The 22,887-nt window shown below is 38.6% G+C and overlaps 2 protein-coding genes and 2 non-coding genes across 9 annotated transcripts in view; all 4 read right to left on the reverse strand.

The window, feature by feature from the left end:
• Nucleotides 1–260: 260 nt before the first annotated feature.
• LOC133049554 (U6 spliceosomal RNA) lies at nucleotides 261–365 on the reverse strand. Its single transcript, XR_009691364.1, has one exon. It is a non-coding gene; the product is annotated as a U6 spliceosomal RNA (small nuclear RNA).
• A 4,153-nt stretch (nucleotides 366–4,518) lies between these two features.
• LOC133049297 (U6 spliceosomal RNA) lies at nucleotides 4,519–4,628 on the reverse strand. Its single transcript, XR_009691289.1, has one exon. It is a non-coding gene; the product is annotated as a U6 spliceosomal RNA (small nuclear RNA).
• A 253-nt stretch (nucleotides 4,629–4,881) lies between these two features.
• Nucleotides 4,882–9,021, reverse strand: BBS10 (Bardet-Biedl syndrome 10). 2 transcript variants are annotated; one of them, XM_061124851.1, is made up of 2 exons: nucleotides 8,773–9,021; nucleotides 4,882–8,197 (listed from the first exon to the last, which is right to left on the reverse strand). In XM_061124851.1, the coding sequence occupies exons 1-2, from the start codon at nucleotides 8,955–8,957 to the stop codon at nucleotides 6,220–6,222; spliced, it is 2,163 nt and encodes a 720-aa protein (XP_060980834.1). In that variant the 5' UTR covers nucleotides 8,958–9,021; the 3' UTR covers nucleotides 4,882–6,219. The 2 variants fall into 2 exon arrangements, with proteins under 2 accessions (XP_060980834.1, XP_060980843.1); XM_061124860.1 differs by having other exon boundaries at nucleotides 8,727–8,837.
• A 5,171-nt stretch (nucleotides 9,022–14,192) lies between these two features.
• OSBPL8 (oxysterol binding protein like 8) overlaps nucleotides 14,193–22,887 on the reverse strand; it is a 163,538-nt gene continuing 154,843 nt past the window's right edge. For all 5 annotated transcript variants that reach the window (XM_061124868.1, XM_061124896.1, XM_061124876.1 and 2 more), the window contains 3 exons: nucleotides 22,350–22,455; nucleotides 20,531–20,633; nucleotides 14,193–18,399 (listed from right to left, as the gene is read on the reverse strand). In XM_061124868.1, the coding sequence (XP_060980851.1) occupies nucleotides 18,267–18,399; nucleotides 20,531–20,633; nucleotides 22,350–22,455 (342 nt within the window). In that variant the 3' untranslated portion in view covers nucleotides 14,193–18,266. The remainder of the gene's footprint in view (nucleotides 18,400–20,530; nucleotides 20,634–22,349; nucleotides 22,456–22,887) is intronic.

Consider the following 22,887-nt stretch of genomic DNA (forward strand, 5'->3'; position numbering starts at 1 on the left):
AGTGAAAAAGTCCATGTTCTCAAGAAGTTTATTCTAGTGGGGACAGCAGTCATTGTAAAAAATAAACACACAGACTAATAACATTAGATGTGTGCTTCAAAAAGAGCTTACCAAGGTAGCAAGGTCATGGAGAAGGACTATGTTTAGATTGAAAAGTCAAGAAAAGTATCTCTAAGGAGATGACAACAAAGCAGTGATACCTGAATAAAGTGAGGAAGTGAGCCATATGAAGGTCAGAGGGAAAGTTGTTTTTTTTTTTTTTTAATATGGAACTCTTCATGAATTTGCATGTCATCCTTGCACAGGGGCCATGCTAATCTTCTCTGTATCATTTCAATTTTAGTATATGTGCTGCCGAAGAGAACACAGAGGAAAAGAGTTTTATGCAGACAGAACAGCAAATGGAAAACTCAGAGGCTGAGACGACTTGTGTGGTCAAGGGGCAGAAGGAACGCCGGTTTGGGTATTCATTAGTGCTGTCTGCCAAGAGTTCTCTCCTCATCCAGGCGCAAGGTAGGATGGAACCACCTGGTTCTTCTGTGAGTGGGTGAGCACCCTGTGACTAATTCTGGGCAGTGAGTCATGAGTAGAAATGCCATGTGCTACTCCCAAACACAGCCAGTGAAAGACCCTTTAGATCTCTTCTCTCTCTCTGGTATGATAACTGGTAAAGTTAAAGACAGCAACTGCTCCATCAGCTGTGATCTAGGACTGAGGAAGAAAATCATGTGGGGTCAGAGCTCCTAGATGACCTTTAATAGCTATGTGAGGACATCAATATGAATTATGTCAAGCCTCTTGAGATTTGGAGTTCTTTGTTACCTCAGTATGGCATAACTTGTCCTGACTGACAGTGTAACTGGTGAGGAGAAAGCTGCAGGGAGAGTAGTAGGGGTAAGACTTAAGGATAAGCAGGAGATAGAACATGGATGGCCTTGTAGACTATGAAAAATTTGGATTTCATTCTGTGTGAAGGAAAAATCTTTGGCAGACTTTGAGCAGAGGGATGACATGACAGGATTTGCATCTGAAAAAGAATCATTTAGTCCTATAGGGGAGGCTCTTGTTCATGAGAAATACATAATGTGGTATTTAGGGATACAACTTGCTTTCAAATAGTTCAGTGAAGTGTGGATGTGTTCACACACTCATGCATGAACAAAGGGTTAAATGGTAATGGTGAATTCTGATGTAGGGTTTGTGGGTGTTGTGCTCTTTTATCAACTTTTTTTGTGGAGTTAAAATTTTTGACATAAAAAGTTGGGGGTAGGGAAATCAGTGCAGGATAAAATGCAAGGTCTAGAAGCAAGACCATTAGGAAGCTACTGCAGGTGAGATGAAGTGACTGGAGGCTGGAAAGACAATCCTGAGAAATGGGCAGGTATGAAACCTACTTCATCTGTGGGGCAGTGGGACTTGCTGGTTGGCTGCAGGATGTGAAGGTAAGACTGGAGTCAAAACGGCTCCAGGTTTTTGTTCTGACTGAGAGGGAGACTGGTGATGCCACTAGCTGTGACGGGACAGCTGAGGAAGCAGCAGGTTTGTGAATGTGAAGCAGTCATCCTGCTTTGGACATGTTAAGGGTGAGCATCCATGTGGAGACTGGACTGGGAGGTGGCTGAATGGGTTGGGAGGTGAGGGAAGAGTTTGGCTGGAAATACAAAGTTTGGAATCATTGGCATGTGGTGGCACTCACGTTACAGAACTAAATGGAACCTACGGAAGCAAGTGCAGGTGAAGGCCACGGCTGAGCACTGGGGAACTGGAGCATCACTGGCTGGGAGCGGGCTCACGCGGTTAATTTGATTTCTCCTGTTCTGATTCCATGCTTACTGAGCAACCACATGATTATTACTTGACTTCCCACATATAGGTCCGACTGGTCAGATGGACTTGGAATAATCTCGTTCCTGGGACAGTTCTTAATGTAAATAAATTGGTCACACTCACAAGTGTGGTTAGATTTAGTCCCTAAGACAGAGCCATTCTCGGCAGGCTGCCAAAATCTGATGGTGAGTCTACATAAGGAGCCATACGCAGGACTGGAAATTCTCCGAGGAAGTGAATGCCACACTGCTTGCCGGCACTTCTTTGGCTCAGAGTAACCTCCTGAGGAAGAATGCTTCCAGAATTGTTGCAAAAACCACTATCCAGTTATGGCTAAGAGAATATTCCCCTTTTTGACTGTATCTTTTTTTTTTTTTTGCTGTAAAAGCACTGATCCATTAGTGTATATCTCACATTGTTCTTCTTCCATCATAATCTTGCATTTCCTTAGATCAGGATCCTTATTTTATTAGCTATTTAAGGGGCATTCTATATGTGTGTGCTCTAAATTTACTTTTTAAAATTTTATTTCATGTGAGTAAGTAGCATTCAAATGGCTCAAAGATGAAAATGCCGTAAGGTATACACTGAGAAATCAGCTCTGCCCTATGCATGCTTGCCCCTCCAGTTACTGTCCCACCATTTACTTTTGGATCCATCTAGATTTGTATGTGTGCTTAGTCACTCAGTTGTGTCCGACTCTTTGAGACCCCATAGATTGCAGCCTGCCTGGCTCCTCTGCCCATGGAATTCTCCAGGCAAGAATATTGGAGTGGGTAGCCATTCCTTTCTTCAGGGTATTTTCCCAACCCAGATATCAAACCTGGGTCTCCTTTCTGCAGGCAGATTCTTTACTGTCTGAGCCAGGAGGGTTGCTACCAATCTCTTGCTATTTACAAAGCTCCAGCCTAGCCGCGCTCCCCCCGCCCCCCCCCCCGCCTCCTCCCCCACCCCCCCCAAGGCAAACGGCAGTTTTTCTTTTCCCTGCTTTGCTGTGACGATGGGAAAAACATATACTATTCCTTTTGGAAGTGAATGAGCAACTGCTGATAAAAGTTCAGGCTCAAATTGACCTCTTCCCTGCCCGTTTTAGTCTAAAACATGGATATCATAACACTTCCAGTGTAACATGGTTAAACAACTCTTTGGCTAAAGCAATTGAAGGATGTTCAACTATTTAATGCCTATTGTTGTGGGAATAAAAATGGCTTGTGCTGGCCCAATGAGAAAAAATAAGGGGTTCATAAAAGTTACTGGGGAAAATGTGTTTGTGGAAGGTAGACTGACATATAACTACAGAAACAAACAAACAAAAAACAACAATAACTACAGAAAATAAAAACCTCAGTTGAGAAGCTTTTCTCCCCCATGGTTTAGCAGATTCTGTTTTTCAAAGATAGCTGCCTCGACACATCTCATCCCACATGCTCTTCTTTTAAGATGACATCGACATTTCCCATTGAGTGGTGGGGCCTGCATTCCCTCCCCTTGAATTTCAGCTGAACTTTATGGCTGCCTCAACCAACAGAATACAGTGAAACTTGTCCAGCTAAATTCAGGCAGCTCTCAGAGCTGTGAGAGGTAATGATACAGTGATTCAAATCAAGTAAAATTTGAATAAAATTTTTGAATGAATAAAAATATTCATCATGCAGCAATAAAAACAGGAACATGGTCTTGACTTTAATCATCTTTACATTTTCTTTGGTCTTCTTTAATTTTTATTCAGATTTTACTTTAATTTTATGTATTTTTGTTGCAGTTCAGCTCAAACCCTTTGTGGAAGTGGGTTTAAGTATAACGTAACCACATTTTTAGAAATGCTCTTTTATCTAACTCATTCCCTAGTGTTATTCTGCAAAGACCAAGGATGACCCATGAAAGCTTTATCACCATTTTTGAGGATGTTTTTAATGGAAAGAAAAAAGATTGCTTTGTATAGACCTGTTCTACATTTTCTGCTTCTTTCCCCTGCAAACAGATTCTTTGCCATGAAAGCTTAATAGAAATAATTAGGACTACATCTATGAGGACCAGAGCTCCTCAACAGACATTTTTGGCTACTACTCTGCGGCAGATGTTAGCTTAGGTACCAAACACAGAAGACCCACTCCCAGCTTACACAGGGGCTCCTGGGCCAGTGACTATTAATCGCTATCAACACCTACCAGATGAAAGGCATGGGCACGCACGGAAAAGCCTCTGAATGCCTTCACTGATGGAGAAGTATTTAAAACAACAGCAGCAAAATAAAGCAAAGTTATCAAGAGACCTGACAGGCAATTTTAAAAAGTGAATGAAAAAAATAATACAATAATTTTACAGTACATCTATATACCTATGGATTTAGTATAAGAAAGAGAAATAATACATTCTCTCCATAATCACAGAAGTGAAATAGTGTTACCACATATGACATAAGAGGTCCAGAGTGGCTTGGCTTAGACGGTAGGCTAAGATGGTGAAGAATCTTCCTGCAATGTAGACCTGGTTCGATCCCTGGGTCAGGAAGATCCCCTGGAGAAGGGAATAGCTACTCATTCCAGTATTCTAGCCTGGAGAATTCCATGGACAGAGGAGCCTGGCAGGCTACAGTCCATGGGGTCTCAAAGAGCTAGACACAACTGAGCAACTAACACTTTCACTTTCATATAACATAAACCTTACAAAAATAAAATTTTATTTAATATGAAAGATTTGCAATGATGGAACATTAGTTTTTTGTGTGTCATCCTTGTGCAAGGGTCATGCTAATCTTCTTACTGTTCAAATTTTAGTATGTGTGCTGAGCAACTGAGCATGGGACATTACAGTCTTTTAATACACTGTCAGTCATTGCTTTTTCAAGTTTAACTGTAATGAAATTTTAAAAATTGCTTTTCCCAAATTTAATTTCAGTCCAAGTGGTGTCACTATCTACTACACATTAACCTTTAAGGAAAAGTGCCTGAGGGTAGGAACCTTATCTATTTGTTTACCACGGTATATTCAGCATCTGGCACATAGTAAGCACTCAATAAGAATTTGCTGAATTAGTAAACAGGAAACACATAATTAGAACAGATTAAAGAAAACAGTTTTATTCAACAAGCCCTTCTGAAAACTCGGTATGAACATAGTACTGCCTAGGGTGTTACAGAGAACTACCAAAAGCAGAAGATACTGCCCTTATTCACAGCTAGAATCACAGTCTTATTTGCATTTATAAACCTTTAAAACATAAACATTAAAAAATTCATATTAGAAATAAATATAGCAGTCTCTCGGTATCTAAGGGGGATTGGTTCTAGAACACACCCCCAGCCCCGCCCCCCAGTAGACACTAAAATCTGTGGATGTTCAAGTCTCTTATAAAAAAATGCACAGCATTTGCATATAAGCTATGCACATAGTCTTTGTACTTTAAATCATCTCTAGATTACTTATAATACCTAATACAATGTAAATACTAGGTAAATAGTTGCCAGTGTACCTGGCAAATTAAAGTTATGCTTTTGGGAAGTTTCTGTAAATTTTTTTCCTGAATATTTTCAATCCACACTTGGTTGAATCCATTGATGTACAACCCACAGATCAGACAGCCAACTGTAACCCTCAAATTATTTGTTACTACTGAACTATGGCTATGCATCAAATACAAGAAAACCCAACAGATACATGAACTGTCTTGCAAGCTCTTAGAGAACAGGAGAAAATGATAGTACAATTTTCATATTCTTTTTGGAATTATTTCAACTAAAGAAATGAAAATAAACAATCCATGAAGTCCTATTTATGGTAACATATTCAATGGTGCATGAATGGTGAAAAAAAATCTATCCAGGCTCTAAATAAGGGGATAATTACAGTAAAAAATAATTTTACTTATATACTGTTTGAGAAAAAAGAATGAGACTTTTGCTACAGAATTATGAGTAGGGAAAATAAATTATTTTCAATAAAGCAAATGTTTTATGAGCAACTAAAGTAGGATGGCATTTGAAGACTTCATCCAAATCTGAGATTATTCTATTAACTAACTACAGAAAGGCAAGGCAGAAGGGAAGAAGAGTGAAAAACGATGCAGAAAAGTAAAAGGGAGCTATAAGGAAACACCTTCCCCCCAAACCACAGACTAACTCAGAGCTGAGACAAGGGACACCGAGGGGAAAAAAAGATCCACTTACTCAGACCTTGGCTTCGCTCATCCAGGTTTCCTCCTCAGAACTGTTCCATAATGAATGCAATCTACCATATTCATATCTGAATGTCTGGTGGCCTCACGTACCTCTAAAGACTTTAAAGTTCTATTTTCCTAAGTAGGTTGAATTAACTTGAAAATCAGTGGTCACATGCCTGTCTTGTTTTATGGCTTGAGTTGGATTAAAACTGATTAATAAAATGCTTCCAATTTTATAGTTCCTCTTCTGAATCTTGATCATAAATTTCCTGAGGTTGTCTCTCAATATTGATTATTAAGTCAACAGTCAAAATGTTTGTCAAGCACTGAAGAACTGAAGTTAGTAACTGGTATTTACCAGCAACTGATTCCAAACCTGTCTGGTTGCTTATCATGGGTTGATTGGTTTGTAGTGCCTGGAGAGCTCTTACATATACTTGTGGAAAGCTGTAATTTCCTTTCTTAGACTTATACAAGATTTTGGGAACGCCTAAAAGTGCATTAGCTATTATCTTACTAACCATGGTTTGTTCTGATTGCTGGCATTTTTTGGCATAGTTGAGAAGATAGTAATGCAATAAGATCTCAAAATTACCACCCACAGGCAAAACACAACCAGCTGGTATAGATGAGATATAGTAACTTTGGGAAGTACACATCTCTAGTGACTTATATCTCAGTGATAACATGCTGTCCTTTCTAGCAAGTTTTGTAACCTGTAAATTTCCGTAAGAAATTTCTCTTCTAGTATTTTCTGTTGTTGAGTTAGCAGAATTACTCTCAATATATGGTTCATGGTCATCCATTATCGTCCCTTTGTTTGGGGATGAACATTTCAATATTTCTTCTGTCTGGTATGAATCTGTTACTGCCACTTTTGGTCCTGAACACAATACATTTTTCTCTAATTTGACACCTGGAACTATCAAATTTGAACATACTTTTAAATTCGTTTGAGTTTTTGCCAGTTCACCTTTGTTCTTTACAACAGTGTCCTGATACGACCTTTGTATTGAGCTGTTAACAATTTTTGGTAACTCATTATTTTCTCTATTCTCATATATACGAGGACCTGATGTGCAATTTTGGTCACTGGTTTGTGTCACATAATTTAGATCAAGGTCTTTAAATACCTGCCGAAGCATTTTAAACGCTCCATGTAAAGCATCCTCGTGTTGTTCAATGAGACCCTGCACCGGTCCACAAAGAACTACACAGTGTGGTGTAAACGAACAGGTGCTCATCAAGCCAAGATGAACATACCTTTTGGATCTAAGGATAAGGGGTTTACAGAATTTCACCAAAGCAGTGTGCGAGAGTTCATACTGAGAAGAGGCCTCTGGTAGTGCAAAGGGAGCAAAACCAATGACTCTCTGGATAAGAGAAAGTTCTTCAGATGATAAACACTCCACCACAGATATGCCATTCAGTCCTGCACAATAAATTACTAAGTCTGGTTGTTTCACAGTAGATAGGAGTAATTTTACATTCTGACTCTGTAAATGTTTCACTATTGTTTTTGTTCTTTCTGTAATCCAAAGCTGAGATGTCTGAAACTGCGCTTCTGAATTTAGAATAAACTCTGATCCAGAAACTGAAAAAAGAGGCTGAATGGTTTCTGTTACTATCGCTATTCTTATGTCACCATCTGCTGGACAGCACACAGAAAAGTCTCTCTGAAGCACAAGCCCAGCTATGATCCTGGAATCAGAAACAGGGAGGCCGGTGACACCAACTTTCAACTCAACAAAACAGTCATCCACTATCTCAAGTACTTCTTCAAACCTACTTTCACAAGCTGTACACTTGAAAACATAGTCACACATCAACTGAGATATTAAGTTGTGATTATTTCTTCCCACTCTCCCACAAAAGTATGCTCCTAAGAGCATCTCTAAAGAGCTCCTACACAATGTTCTTTCTTTACTGCATGAAGAAAAGATGGACAAGAAGTGTCTACTTAAGTAATGGTCCATAATGTAGTCTAATATTTGTGTCTGAAATGTTAGAAGAGCTTGGGAAATGAATTTCCACTGACAGCAATTTTTCCAATGCCTTCCACAGGTTTGAATATTTTCAAAAAGGAAATAATCCTTTTCCTTGTCTGTGATCTCACGAAGTCCTCTGAGTAAATGGCAAAGAAAGATAATAAATGTTTTAGCACCATCTCCTGTTTTTCTCAGATGACTGGAAACACAGGCCACCATCACCCTGCACAAGAAAGAAAGAAAGCAGCTTAGATTTTCAGAGGGCCGCCTTTCCACATCTGAATCAAGTTGAAAGCATGTTTTCACATCCATAAAACGAGAATACTATCTCCTTGATGCCCTTAGTCCGTTTTTTCCCCTTTAAAATTTACTTAAAAATAGGCTGAACGGTTTCTGTTAATTAAAAAGAAAAAACAACAGAACCACCTTTGTTCTATTTCAAGTTTCTAGGATTGGGTCGAGCTGGAAGGAAAAGAGAAATGTTTTCAGTTTGGAATGTTCCCTAGGACGGCGCTCTAACTCTGAGCGTACACTGGTCTCCTCCAAGGTCAGTTTTCTCCAGGGACAGCTCCCGAGAAGCCCCGACCTCTTTTTCCATCTTCGCGGGCCTCTAGCTCCTACTGGCAGAATGGCAGGGCTTTTTCTGCTGAGCGAGAGGGAAAAGGTCAATTTTCCCAAAGAGCAAAACCTTACGGACAAGAAGTCCAGAGAGATGACGTTAGGTGTCCATCTGGAGTGTGGGACGTGAGTACCTAATTAAGGGATGCTCTAACCGGCTGGAGCGTGCATCGCGGGTACCTGGCTACGGGATGCTCTAAATGTAGCGCCTTCAACAGGCGGCCGCCATCCCGGCTGAGCAGCACCTCGCCAGTGGGCTTGGTACACAGAACTTGCCGCCCTTCGGGCCCCAAGCAACCGCTCACGATGGTTTCTAGCACTTCCGCCACATGCAACGCCACCGTCACAGACCCCGCAGCGGCCATAGCCCTTCAGGTTCCAGCGGCCTAGGGACGCCGCTTGCAGAACACCAGGATTCCCGGGAAGGAACAGAGAAGGGTACCGCCGGAAGCGGAAGGGGCGGGTAGAAGACAGGAAGTCGGGGCAACTAGGCTTCTTGGTTGGGCGAGGGTCGGCCGTCCTGCCCGTCTACCGGAAATGGCCGCGCCGTCAGGCCAGTAGAACTAGCGGTCCAAAAGCCCGCGAAGGTAGAAAACACGTCGGGGCTTCTCGGGAGCTGCCTCTGGAGAGGAAGCTGAAAGCCCTTCCCCAGCTCACTGGGTGATTTCATTCCTTTCTTGGAGGCTTCAGCTGCCACCAAATCCCTCCGTCCCCGAGGAGCTCGGCACGATAGTGGAGGAACTGGGCGCTGCGGCTAGAATTCGGTTCGTTTCCCACTGCCGTCAAAAATTCGTTCTCAAACCTCTGCCTTGAACTTGTGCATATCCTGTCCACATTCTGCACCAGCGGTTTTCTTTCGCGATGCAGGCCAGATGAGGAGGGCCTGGCCACGGTCACGAGCTGCAGGCTTCATGCTCTCTGCAGGTGGCTTTGCCACGTTTCCTGGGCTTAAGTATCAACAATATGAAATCCTCACCACCGCAATTTTCTTTTTCTTTAGCAGAGGTGATAGATGTGAAGACTTATTGGTAATCAATAGCATGCTTTCAAAACAGTGACCCAGGATTATTGCACACAATCCAATGGCAGGAAAAAAAAAATACTGTTAAGCTGAAAGAACATATTGTTTCTTACGTTAAGACACACACCCCTCTCTCTTAAGGATGAAATGGTAAAGAGCATGGGCTTAAGATTTACCTGGGTTTGCTGTGCCATTTACTTATCTGTGACATTCTTTTGTCTCCACTTTCCTCATTGTAGAAGAAAAAATGGTCATATGTAAAAAAAAAAAAGTTTTGAGTGCGACAGTGGACAGTGTTTAGAAAGCTGTGGGATTTTTTTGTTTTTTGTTTTTTTTTCCAGCACGGGGGTGTCATACGTACTAAGCACTCAACAAATACAACATCTCAACAAATGACTGTCACCTGTCACCGGTATTCAGTTCAGTTCAGTCGCTCAGTCGTGTCCGACTGTTTGCGACCCCATGAATCGCAGCAGGCCAGGCCTCCCTGTCCATCACCAACTCCTGGAGTTTACTCAAACTCATGTCCATCGAGTTGGTGATGCCATCCAGCCATCTCATCCTCTGTCGTCCCCTTCTCCTGCCCCCAATCCCTCCCAGCATCACGGTCTCCAGTGTAGGGACCCACTATTTCCACAAGAAAGGGATATTTTGTAAGGTTCAAAAGAATTATCAACCCAATACAACTATAAGAGTTCGGTCAACATCAGTAAAATTACCTTGTAGGTATTTCATTGAGCTTCAACAGGGAGGGGCTGTTTTCCCTAGCCTTTACTCCTAGTATAGGACAGGAGACACCTGTAAGCCCTTCCATTCCCCACAGTAAGACAAAACCAACTTGCTCTTAGCCAGAAGCAACTGAGGGGAACAAATACAGGTTTGGAGGATGATGGAGGAAAACTAGAGGAGTGATTTCTTGTAACAAATGTGATGTTGATGTTGACTCAGTTGGAACTAACAGATACTTTGTTGGGGGGAAACATTTTCATGTGAGTTTTGATATATGCTTATGTCAGACTTTATTTTTTTGGGCTCCAGAATCACTGCAGATGGTGATTGCAGCCATGAAATTAAAAGATACTTACTCCTTGGAAGGAATGTTATGACCAACCTGGATAGCATATTAAAAAGCAGAGACATTACTTTGCCAACAAAGGTCCGAGTCAAAGCTATGGTTTTTCCAGTGGTCATGTATGGATGTGACAGTTGGACTGTGAAGAAAGCTGAGTGCTGAAAAATTGATGCTTTTGAACTGTGGTGTTGGAGAAGACTCTTGAGAGTCCCTTGGACTGCAAGGAGATCCAACCAGTCCATTGTAAAGGAGATCAGTCCTGGGTGTTCATTGGAAGGACTGACGCTGAAGCTGAAACTCCAGTACTTTGGCCACATCATGTGAAGAGTTGACTCATTGGAAAAGACCCTGATGCTGGGAGGGAACGGGAGCAGGAGGAGGAGGGGACGACAGAGGATGAGATGGCTGGATGGCATCACCGACTCGATGGGCTTGAGTTTGAGTCAACTCCGGGAGTTGGTGATGGACAGGGAGGCCTGGCGTGCTGCAATTCATGGGGTCGCAAAGCGTCAGACAAGACTGAGTGACTGAACTGAACTGAACTATGTTAGCAAGCCATTCAATATCATGGTAATCCAAGTCTATGCCCTGACCAGTAATGCTGAAGAAGCTGAAGTTGAACAGTTCTAAAAAGACCTACAAGACCTTTTAGAACTAATACCCAGAAAAGATGTCCTTTTCATTATAGGGGACTGGAATACAAAAGTAGGAAGGCAAGAAACACCTGGAGTAACAGGCAGATTTGGCCTTGGAGTACAGAATGAGCAAGGCAAAGGCTAATAGAGTTCTGCCAAGAGACCGCACTGGTCCTAACAAACCCCTCTTCCAACAACACAAGAGAAGACTCTACACATGGACATCACCAAATGGCCAACACCAAAATCAGACTGATTATACTCTTTGCAGTCAAAGATGGAGAAGCTCTATACAGTCAGCCAAAACAAGATCGGGAGCTGACTGTGGCTCAGATCATGAACTCCTTATTGCCGAATTCAGACTTAAATTGAAGAAAGTAGGGAAAACCACTAGACCGTTCAGGTATGACTTAAATCTCTTACAATTATACAGTGGTAGTGAGAAATAGATTTAAGGGACTAGATCTGACAGAGTACCTGATGAACTATGGACGGAGGTTTGTGACACTGTACAGGGGACAGGGATCAAGGCCATCCCCAAGAAGAAGAAATGCAAGAAGCCAAAATGGCTGTCTGAGGAGGCCTTACAAATAGCTGTGAAAAGAAGAGAAGTGAAAAGCAAAGGAGAAAAGGAAAGATATGTCCATTTGAATGCAGAATTCCAAAGAATAGCAAAGAGAGATAAGAAAGCCTTCCTCAGCTATCAATGCAAAGAAACAGAGGAAAACAATAGAATGGGAAAGACTAGAGATCTCTTCAAGAAAATGAGAGATATCAAGGGAACATTTCATGCAAAGATGGGCTCAATAAAGGACAGAAATGGTATGGACCTAACAGAAGCAGAAGATATTAAGAAGAGGTGGCAAGAATACACAGAAGAACTGTACAAAAAAGATCTTCACGACCCAGATAATCACGATGGTGTGATCACTCACCTAAAGCCAGATATCCTGGAATGTGAAGTCAAGTGGGCCTTAGGAAGCATCACTATGAACAAAGCTAGTGGAGGTGATGGAATTCCAGCTGAGCTATTTCAAATCCTAAAAGATGGTGCTCTGTAAGTGCTGCACTCAATATGCCAGCAAATTTGGAAAACTCAGTAGTGGCCACAGGACTGGAAAATGTCAGATTTCATTCCAATCCCAAAGAAAGGCAATGCAAAAGAATGCTGAAACTACTGCACAATTGCACTCATCTCACACACTAGTAAAGTAATGCTCAAAATTCTCCAAGCCAGACTTCCTCAATATGTGAGCCGTGATTTCCAGATGTTCAGACTGGTTTTAGAAAAGGCAGAGGAACCAGAGATCAAATTGCCAACATCCGCTGGATCATCAAAAAAAAAGTTCCAGAAAAACATCTATTTCTGCTTTACTGACTATGCTAAAGCCTTTGACTGTGTGGATCACAATAAACTGTGGGGAATTCTGAAAGAGATGGGAATATCAGACCACCTGACCTGCCTCTTGAGAAATCTGTATGCAGGTCAGGAAGCAACAGTTAGAACTGGACATGGAACAACAGACTGGTTCCAAATAGGAAAAGGAGTACGTCAAGGCTGTATATTGTGACCCTGCTTATTTAACTTATATGCAGAGTACATCACGAAACGTTGGTTGGGCTGGATGAAGCACAAGCTGCAATCAGGATTGCCAGGAGAAAGATCAATAACCTGATATGCAGATGACACCACCCTGATGGCAGAAATTGAAGAAGAACTAAAGAGCCTCTTGATGAAAGCAAAAGAGGAGAGTGAAAAACTTGGCTTAAAGCTCATCATTCAGAAAACAAAGATCATGGCATCCAGTCCCATCACTTCATGACGAATAGATGGGGAAACAGTGGAAAGTGGCTGACTTTATTTTGGGGGGCTCCAAAATCACTGCAGATGATGACTGCAGCCATGAAATTAAAATACTCTTACTCCCTAGAAGGAAAGTTATGACCAACCTACATAGCATACTAAAAAGCAGAGACATTACTTTGCCAACAAAGGTCCGTCTAGTCAAGGCTATGGTCTTTCCAGTGGTCATGTACGGATGTGAGAGTTGGACTATGAAGAAAGCTGAGCGCTGAAAAGTTGATGCTTTTGAACTGTGGTGTTGGAGAAGACTCTTGAGAGTCCCTAGGACTGCAAGGAGAACCAGTCCATTGTAAAGGAGATCAGTCCTGGGTGTTCATTTGAAGGACTGATGTTGAAGCTGAAACTCCAATACTTTGGCCACCTTATTCAAAGAGATGACTCATTTGAAAAGACCCTGATGCTGGGAAAGATTGAAGGCAGGAAAAGGGGACAACAGAGGATGAGATGGTTGGATGGCATCACCAACTCAATGGACATGGGTTTGTGTGGACTCCAGAAGTTGGTGATGGACAGGGAGGCCTGGTGTGCTGCGGTCCATGGGGTTGCAAAGACTCGGACACGACTGAGCGACTGAACTGAACTGAAGGATAGCAAGGTTTTTTTCCTTATCCATCACAAAGGTGCTACTTGATTTGAGCAATGGATTATTACAAACATTTAAAAGTAAAGTGCTTTGATCAGAGTTCTATTTAAGTGTACAGTGGAAAGAGAATGGACATTGAAGCCAGACATGGATTCAAACTTGGGCTTACTATCACTATTAGTATGTAGCTTTCAGAATTATTTAACTTCTCTGAGCCTCTTCATCTCTCAAATCTAAATTCCACTTATTTGAAGGTTATGGGTATTCATGAAGAATGAATGTAAAACATCATGTAAAGCATACATTAGAGACTCTAGCTGTTAAATCCCTTCACCATCCTTCACAAGTACCCCCCAAATGACTTAACTAAAAACTTAATACTAAGTAATTTTGTCACCATGTTATAATCAAAGTCATTTGATCAGTTTGCTCTTTTTAAAAATTTTATTCAGAATGCCTACTTGAAGTTAGCATCACTTTACAGATTATTAGAAAATTTCTTTTGTCTCTGCAAACATTTATAATAGGTTAGGAGTAACAGATTAGAAATGTAATACATTACAAAACAGTTGCCTATGACTATCTGTACATTTACTATGCACCTTAAGGAAAAGAAATTGACAGTGTGCTGTACTTACACTGCAGATAACATACTTTTATTCTGTTTTACAAAACTGACCAGTGTTTGAATTTATAAATGATCATTAAACAGGATATTTAACTTAGATGTATAGTTAACATGCTAAAAAGTAAAAAATTACAACTGAAGTTGTGTGGCTCATCAGTTCAAATATTTCATGGCATTTTTTCTTTAAATTTATTATTTTAATTCTCAAATAATTTTTCATGATAAATTCAGAAAGAAAATTTTCTAAATATTTTAGAAAGTATATTCACATTCATTTTGTCACGGGTTTCTTGTGGCTCTTCTAAATATGTTAATCACATTAAGGAGACACTGGTCCTATACAATTTTAACAGTCTATCTTCAATTAAAACTGTAACAAAACAAACAGCATGTTAAGAGTAACAAAAAGTAAATTAAATATACTAAATTCACACTATAGGTAAACAAAATAAAACCAAATTACATAACAGTGGCAAGTTATACAGGTTAAAGAATCTCTTTTTCCACATAGTCAAATAAGATAGAAGTTCAAATGTAAACTTAGTGATCTGTGTGGGATTCCTCCCCTCTCAGCTATGGTTCAAATTGGAAAATTTGGTATAAATGCTAATTTTAATATTTCTGTGCATTTAACATAATTCAAAATAATCTTCAGTGTCATGTATGGCTCATCAAATGTCATTATCACTGTATGTCAAACAAAAAAACCCCAAATATATTCATTGTTCACTAGAAATGTGAAACACTGGAAAAAATGGAATTTTATACATTTGTTTTCTTAAAATTTGACCAAGATATTCTTCAAAAAGGTAAAACTGCCTTCTCCACATAATTTTGTGTATATATGGCACAAGCTGACACCCTAAAACAGGAATTCCATCGAAAAGGCACTGTTTAACAATACTCAGAATAATCTGACAAGTCTACTTCAGTGATGTCTGAAAGTGAAGAATATATTTGAGATCGGTAAATGGACAAACCCTTATAAAAGTACAGCATTACTTTTTAAATATACTATAGCTATATAAAAGGAAATAAAGTGACACAGAGAAATGACCCTTTTATGACAAGCCTATAAATACTTTGAATCATATTACAGTGCTGTAACACAAAAATGACAAAAAATTATTTTCTTAAAGGCACAAAAGCGTGAATACTAAACGAGAGTTGTATTTTACAAGGCCAACTTTTTCAATGGAATGGTAACAAAAATTACACTGTATCTTTATAAGTAATACAAAAAAAGTAGTGATATGAAATACAAATGAAATATCTACCGTTGAAACTTACTTATATCACACACCCTATTTATTGTCTTTTCTTGGGCCAGCTCCATCTCATTAAATGGTAGATAACTGAAGGCATAGTATATTTAATAACTAAAACAAAAATGCACATGTCAATAACTATTACTTATTTAAATTTGCCAGTGAAAAAATAAAATTTTTGATCAAATGAAAAAAAGAAAAAAAAACTGGTTATAGGTCTTAAATCCTAGAAACCATCATGAGACTCTCAGATAACTGGGAACTGTAGATCACAATTTTTATGAGTCCATGTGTGAAGGAAGATTAATCTCAGGTGGAAAACATTCAAAGTCAATTACATATATGGCGAAATACAAAGTTCATTATGTGTTCTAAAGGATTCACATACTAAGCCTAGTGCAAGAACCGATGTAAAACTAAGCCACCAACTCCTGAGTTTTGCGTTCAGTTCACAGAAAGGAACTCACATAACTAACAGCGTGAGACTATTAGATACATGCTTTTAGTGTGTAAGAAACAGCATGAGTAACCCTGCTCTTTCTCATGAAATAGTTTTTGACTCCTGGGATAATAAGAACCCATAACGTTTACCCTAACAAGAAAGTTTTAAAAATAAAGAAAACAACTCCCTCTCTAGTCTTAGAGGATAACTATACAAATAAAACACTAAGACCAAATGAGAGATTCATACAAGTAGACAAGCCTAAAGCCCCGAAAGGGAGTTACCAACAAAAAAACTTCAGTTTTCAGGGTTTAAAGATGAAATTATTTTTGCAATTAGCCAATCAACGTATATAAATTAATTCTAATTTAAGCCATAAAAAAGGATCAAGTTGTACAATATATACAAAATATATATTAATGAATAGGCAGTTGAGCATAATATTGGTAACAGTGAGTACAAAAATGATATCAGCAAGTATGAAATACAAACAAAAACCCCACCTGTTCTAGCGTCATCATACCTATGCTTATACTGGGTATAGGTATATCTTATTTATGTATAATCTATTTAAAAAACATTTTCACAATTATTATTTTGCCAAAAATGCATGAGAAATGGCTCCTCATCAAACCTAAGGAGACTAAAGATCATTCTATTGGTCAGGAGGAACAAAGCAGGCTCTTCCTACCATTTCCAGTTCTCAGTAATTTAGTAATCATTCCTTTATTATATACTTATCATGGCATAAACATTTGATTATTACTTTACTCGTGTCTCACAGTCTCTTCTTAGTCAAGGGCAAACGTAGCCAGAGCAATTATTTCCTCTCTGACCTTCATTTTCATTTCAAAATCTACTTTTGGAATTCTAAGATACATAAAGTAAAAATATTAAACTGAAAAAAAAATTTGGGGAAAATGTTTGCCTGAGCCTGAACAAAAGGAACCTTGAGGAACTGTGGTTTTGCCACAGACTGCAGTTACTGAGAGCAGAGGAGAACAGAGAATTAAACTTCGGAACTTGATGCTCTTCTCAGATGCTCAACTTATTGCACATTTTAAAGAAACCAATTTTAAAATGCATAATTACCACCACACTAAGTGTCTTTTCTTATCACTCTTCTCTTATTTGGCTTTTGAAGTAAAATATTGGTTATATATATATATATATATATGTATATTTTTCTATTCTACTGTTTCACTGAACACACCAGAATCTAAATGAAAACTAAAGAAAGGTTTTCATAATGAAAAATCATGATTATCAGCATTTTATATGCCCTACAAACATCTCTAGAATTTAGCCTATGTTACTGGACCAACTGAGTTTAAGAAAATAAGAAAAAAGGACAGCAATCAAGTTTGACCACACTTTTTTCCAGCAAGTGCTTAAGTGGGTATTATATACATACAATAAGAAAGATAGAATCAATAGATCCAAGTAGCTGCATACCAGTTTTCTGCTGTTGATATACACATATATATATTTATACTTTTATCTATAAATATTAAATTCTAGGGATTAAAAAAATCTTGTGTAAACTTTTGAAAAAAGCAATTTGCCACTTTGTCTCAATTTGACCACACATTTTTTTTTGTTTGTTTTCTGTTTGTAAGAAGACAGGTGAGCTGAATACTTTGGAAATGATTTTTTTTTAACAGTACAGTGTGTTGGACTATTTATGCCTATTATCCCATTATTTCCCATCTGTAATTCCTTACTGACAAAAGTTTTGTGCCTGTTTTATGAAGAAAATAGATTGTTACATATTTAAGATTGATAGCATTTTTGTTATGACTGACATTAATGCTATATATTTCATTACATGAACATACCATAGACTACAAAGATTACTGTAAGGTATATATAAGACACAATTGTGTATACATGTGGATTTATTATACTCACATGTAGACACATTCTGACAAAAGCTAGAAACATTCTGGCACTTAACACACAGTTCACTTTAATAATCAAATAGAATAGCTCTTGTTTCAGGTTAAGGATAAAAGGTATGAAAAGTCAACACTTCTACATTTATTTCTAAGGTTTTCAGTTTTAGAAATAGTGATGTTTTAATAAAGACCAAACCAACTTCAACATTGGTCCCAGGCCAAATCTGATCATTCCAGTTCATTAACTCAATTGTAAAGGACTTCTACTTAAACATGAAGTTTATTATGACTTGAAGCAAAATCAGGAGAAAAATGATGATGTAGTCTTTTTGTTGAAGAAAATAATCCGTGGCAGGTGTGCTTGAAATTAAATGATTTCGAAGAGCCATAATATTTCTACAAAAATAAACAATAAATGTAATAATTATTTATGAAAAATGATAGCAGAGAAATCACAATTTGCTATATGGCCACATAATTCAACTGTATAAAATTCAATTGTATAAAGTTCAAACAGTTACCACACCCTGACCAGGGAGCTGATTATGCTATGTGGAACCACTAGTAGGTTTTGCCTGAATCTGTACTGTACACTGTACCAAATGAATGACTTAATGACTCAATGGGTAAAAAATCTGTCTGCAATGCAGGAGACACGGGAGACGCAGGTTTGGTCCCTGGGTCGGGAAGATGTCCTGGAGAAGGAAATGGCAACCCATCCTAGTATTCTTGCGTGAGAAATCCCATGGACAGAGGAGCCAGGTGGGCTACAGTGCAAAGGATTACAAAGAGTTGGACATGACTGAGTGACCAAGCATGTCAAGCATAATTTTTAAAGTTTGCAGACTTTAAAATATTGCCTCTCAGTTGGTCCACTAAGGTTCTTTTCTCTTTTTTTTTTAGGGAGACAAAGGTAGAGATGGAGAAAAATCCTTTATTTATCAGGAAAAAAACAAATTTTATGATATTTCTAATTTGAAGAATGCTCTGTAAGCATTTCATATGCTAACAAAAATAAAATGTTAATTTAGTCACAATACAAGCTTACATTATCCTCGTGCAACTCTAAATACTTTGCCTAAAACAAGCTGATTAGTGAAGGTATTTTCTTTTTATGACTTCTTTTAAAGTGTTTTCCCAGTATAGAAGAAAGGAGGCAAAATGAACAAGTAGGCGCATTAATTTATAAATATAATTAAATTAGGAAATGTGATCACTTTATATAAGGACTGATGATACCAAGGTGCAGAAGACATGCTCCCTGCTCTAGAAGAGCTCACAGTCCAGCTGGGGTGGAGTGGGAGAAGGTGAACAGACACACAGTTAGCACAACTCTGTAGTATAGTAAGCACTCAGAAAGACTCATGGGAACCACACAAGCCAGGTGGGAGAGTTAGAAACTCTGGCGGCGGAGAGGATGAGTGATCAGAAATGTTGCACAAAGGGTAGCATTTGAATTATATTCTGAAGGATAAACAGGGATTTTCTTGAAGGCAGTTTAAAAAGTGGATTCACTGTGGGTAAAGATCCAAAGACAAAAGTGTTAATTCACTCAGTCATGTCCAACTCTTTGCAACCCCATGGACTGTAGCCCACAAGGTTCCTCTGTCCATGGAATTCTCCGGGCAAGAATACTAGAGTGGGTTGCCATTCCCTTCTCCAGGGGATCTTCCCAACTCGGGGATCAAACCCAGGTCTCCTGCATTGCAGGAAGCTTCTTTACCGTCTGAACCACTAGGGAAGCCCCTATATGAAAGGGCACACTATATTCTGGAGATGTGGGAAGTTTCACAGGACCAGAGCAAGGGGTCAGTGTAGAGGAATGGCAGGAGATGAGGCTGAAAACAGCAACTAAATATAAGTTGTAAAATCACCAAGAATAGAATGAATATCTTTAAAAAATCCTCCAGAACAGCTAGCACTGAGTGCTGAATACACAAAAGCAGGTTGGCTAATATAAAAAATTTTAATGTCTGTTACAGCAATGGGATATAACCAATCTGAACTTGTGCTGGCCTGAGTGATAGAGCAGGAGAGGAACCTTCCCTTACAAGGAACTGCCCCAGGGGTTATGACCTTTCGGTGCTGGATCATGGGGAGGTGAGTGTGGGGAATTGCAAAGGGAACACTCAAAAGGTCTCACCCACTGTTAACAAAGTATTTCGATATTTCAACAATTGGTGTATTCCAATTAAAAATAGCCATGTACAAAGAACTGTGGAAGCCTTGACTTTCTCAAAAACCATCCCATGTCCACATTTAACTCAGCTACATTCCTAGTATGCTACAGCAGTCAGATGAGATTCCAGTTCTAGCCTCGCAGATGAGACGAAACAACCTCCCTCTCTCCCCCAGTACTTTAGTGCCAAAGGAATTTCCCATGTTTCCGTAATCCAATGTTAGAAGCCAGGGTTCTAGTTTAGCTTAGCCATGTTATAAAAGTGTAATGTGTGCATATGACTTCCTATGTAACAGGATTTTTAACTCCTCTAGACTCAAATGAATAGTCACTGTCAGTATAGATTACCTTTTAATTTCTTCCTGTGTTTGTTTAATAGATTCAATTGAAGTTTGAATGTCTCCCAGTTCTATCCCTTTCTTTCTTCTTGAACTTGGTTTTACTGATTGAGCTAAAAAGACATTGAGAATAAACACAGTGAAAATAGTGGAAATATTTAATTATAAACAATTTACATTTCAGATTAATGATTCTCATGTAATAAAAATTTTCCTAGACATTATTTTTATGGTTTAGAGACTAACATACTACTCCTAATACTTGGGATTTTTGAAGTTTCAATCATATTTCAAAACTAGAACACTTCAGATATATTAAAAGTAACCATAAAGTAGTTAAATTTTGGGTTAAATGAGTTTTATTTTTTAGCCAATTAAAATGGACAAAAATATTTCTTTAAAAATACATATATTAATTTGGGGGAGGGGTATTACTCTTCTATCTCTTGCCTACTTGTATACATATGAAGAAGTCAGCTTTTTGGGCTCCCTTTTCAGCTTTTTAAAATTAATTGTTAATGTTATCTTTATTCCCTTAGTCACCTAAATTTTAAAACTTTTCTGTTGGTTTTAGTATCTCTTCTACAAATTTTTATTGTCAACCAACAAAGTGTATGGTATTTTTTTAATCCCTTCTTGTATCCATTTCTTCCTTTCCATTTTTGTTCAGATCTTAATCTCTCTCCAGGTCTCAGCTATCTCATTTGTAAACTGGGGATAATAATACTACTCAAACTTACATGGTTGTAGTAATGTGTGTTTAAACCCCCAGTTTGGCCATGTTAGCTACTGATACATTGTAGGTAATACAGTGGAGCGGATAAGACAATGCATTAAGGAGCCAGAATATCTGCATATATAACAAACACACACTGCCTTGCAGGGTATATGACCTTGGGCAGGTTAACCTCTGCCTCAGTTTCCTTTACTGTGAAATGGGAACAACAGCATAAACAATATTCTCCTTTTGAGCACAATGGTACCATGTGACTCCTGCTTTTAGAAAAACTTGATTCATTTTACTCCTCTTTTATCTTGTCCACTCACCTGCATCCCTCAAGCCTAGACTGCTATAATCCATTAAAAACTCCAGTAATTCATGAGGGTTCCTTTCCTCTAAGAACCTTTCCTCAAACTGAATTCAGCTCCCTTTCCTTTAAACTCTTTTTACTATTTGTTATTTACTGATTTCTTAGCATTTACCATTTCTTCATCTCTGGTATTATCTCTGTAAAACTGAGTTCCCCAGCTTAGTGTAAGCTTAGTAAAGACTATGGCTTTAAAAAAACTTTATTTTCTCATAACGTCTCAGACATTACCTTAATCTTTGATTACATCTCAGTGTAGTTCAAGACAGCTTGTAAATTATGTGACTTAGAAATGATACACTAGTTAATTTAGTTCATAATTTTGATATAGTTATATTTCTACTTGTCTGTGATTTCTAGACACCACAGTAATTTATTATGAGAATGAAAAACTTCTGAAGCATGGAACTGAACCCAAAACTCAAGAAATGGTGCCTGTGCTGAATCTAGGAAACCATTAACAATTTTCCAGACGCTAACAAGGCATAGGAGCTACTTCTACTGTGTGGTTCTTGATTTGCATGCTTCCCCTTTTTTCCTTTCGACGACTTTACCCTGTGGCCTGGTTTTAAACTTTATCTATAATCTAAAAAAGCTTTTCTTGCACATCATCCCTATCCCTACCAAAACTTACAAATCTTGAGTTAATATGAAAAACCATTTTCATATATCACAGTACAGTAATAGCCTTTTAAAAATTCAGACTCTTTATAATCAGTAGTCTGCAGTAAGTACTTTTACCTTCACTCCCAGATGAGTCCTGGACATCAGGCTCTGGAGAGGAATAGCCTTTTGCCACTTTCTTCTGTTGCCTGGCTGGCTTATGTTTCATTTTGGGGACACTCACCTAAAAACAGAAAATCACATTATTACGTGAATTTGTGCTGAATTTTGTAACTAAAGATCAATGTTGTACAACTGTCAAAACTGTTCATGGGCACAATACTTAGAAATAAAAACAAATATGAAACAGTCTAATTAAAACTTAACAAGATGTGATACACTTATTCAAAATATTTAAAATGTTAATAGGAAATATTAATTTGGCACAAACATTAAAGCGTGTAAGAAAATATATAGTGAAGTGGTTTCCTCCCCACTGTTGATTCATATACACCCAGTTTCTCCCTCACTAAAAAGATACTCAATGCTATTAGTCTGTGTATCTTTCAAGAGATATTTTTATGCACACACAAATATGAATACAGATACCCTACTTTTCTAACTGCACAGTTAGTACATCTGGTACAATTAGAAAAGTGCACTGCCATTTCCTACT

Source organism: Dama dama, chromosome 3 (assembly GCF_033118175.1).
Source record: "Dama dama isolate Ldn47 chromosome 3, ASM3311817v1, whole genome shotgun sequence".
NCBI lineage: Eukaryota > Metazoa > Chordata > Mammalia > Artiodactyla > Cervidae > Dama > Dama dama.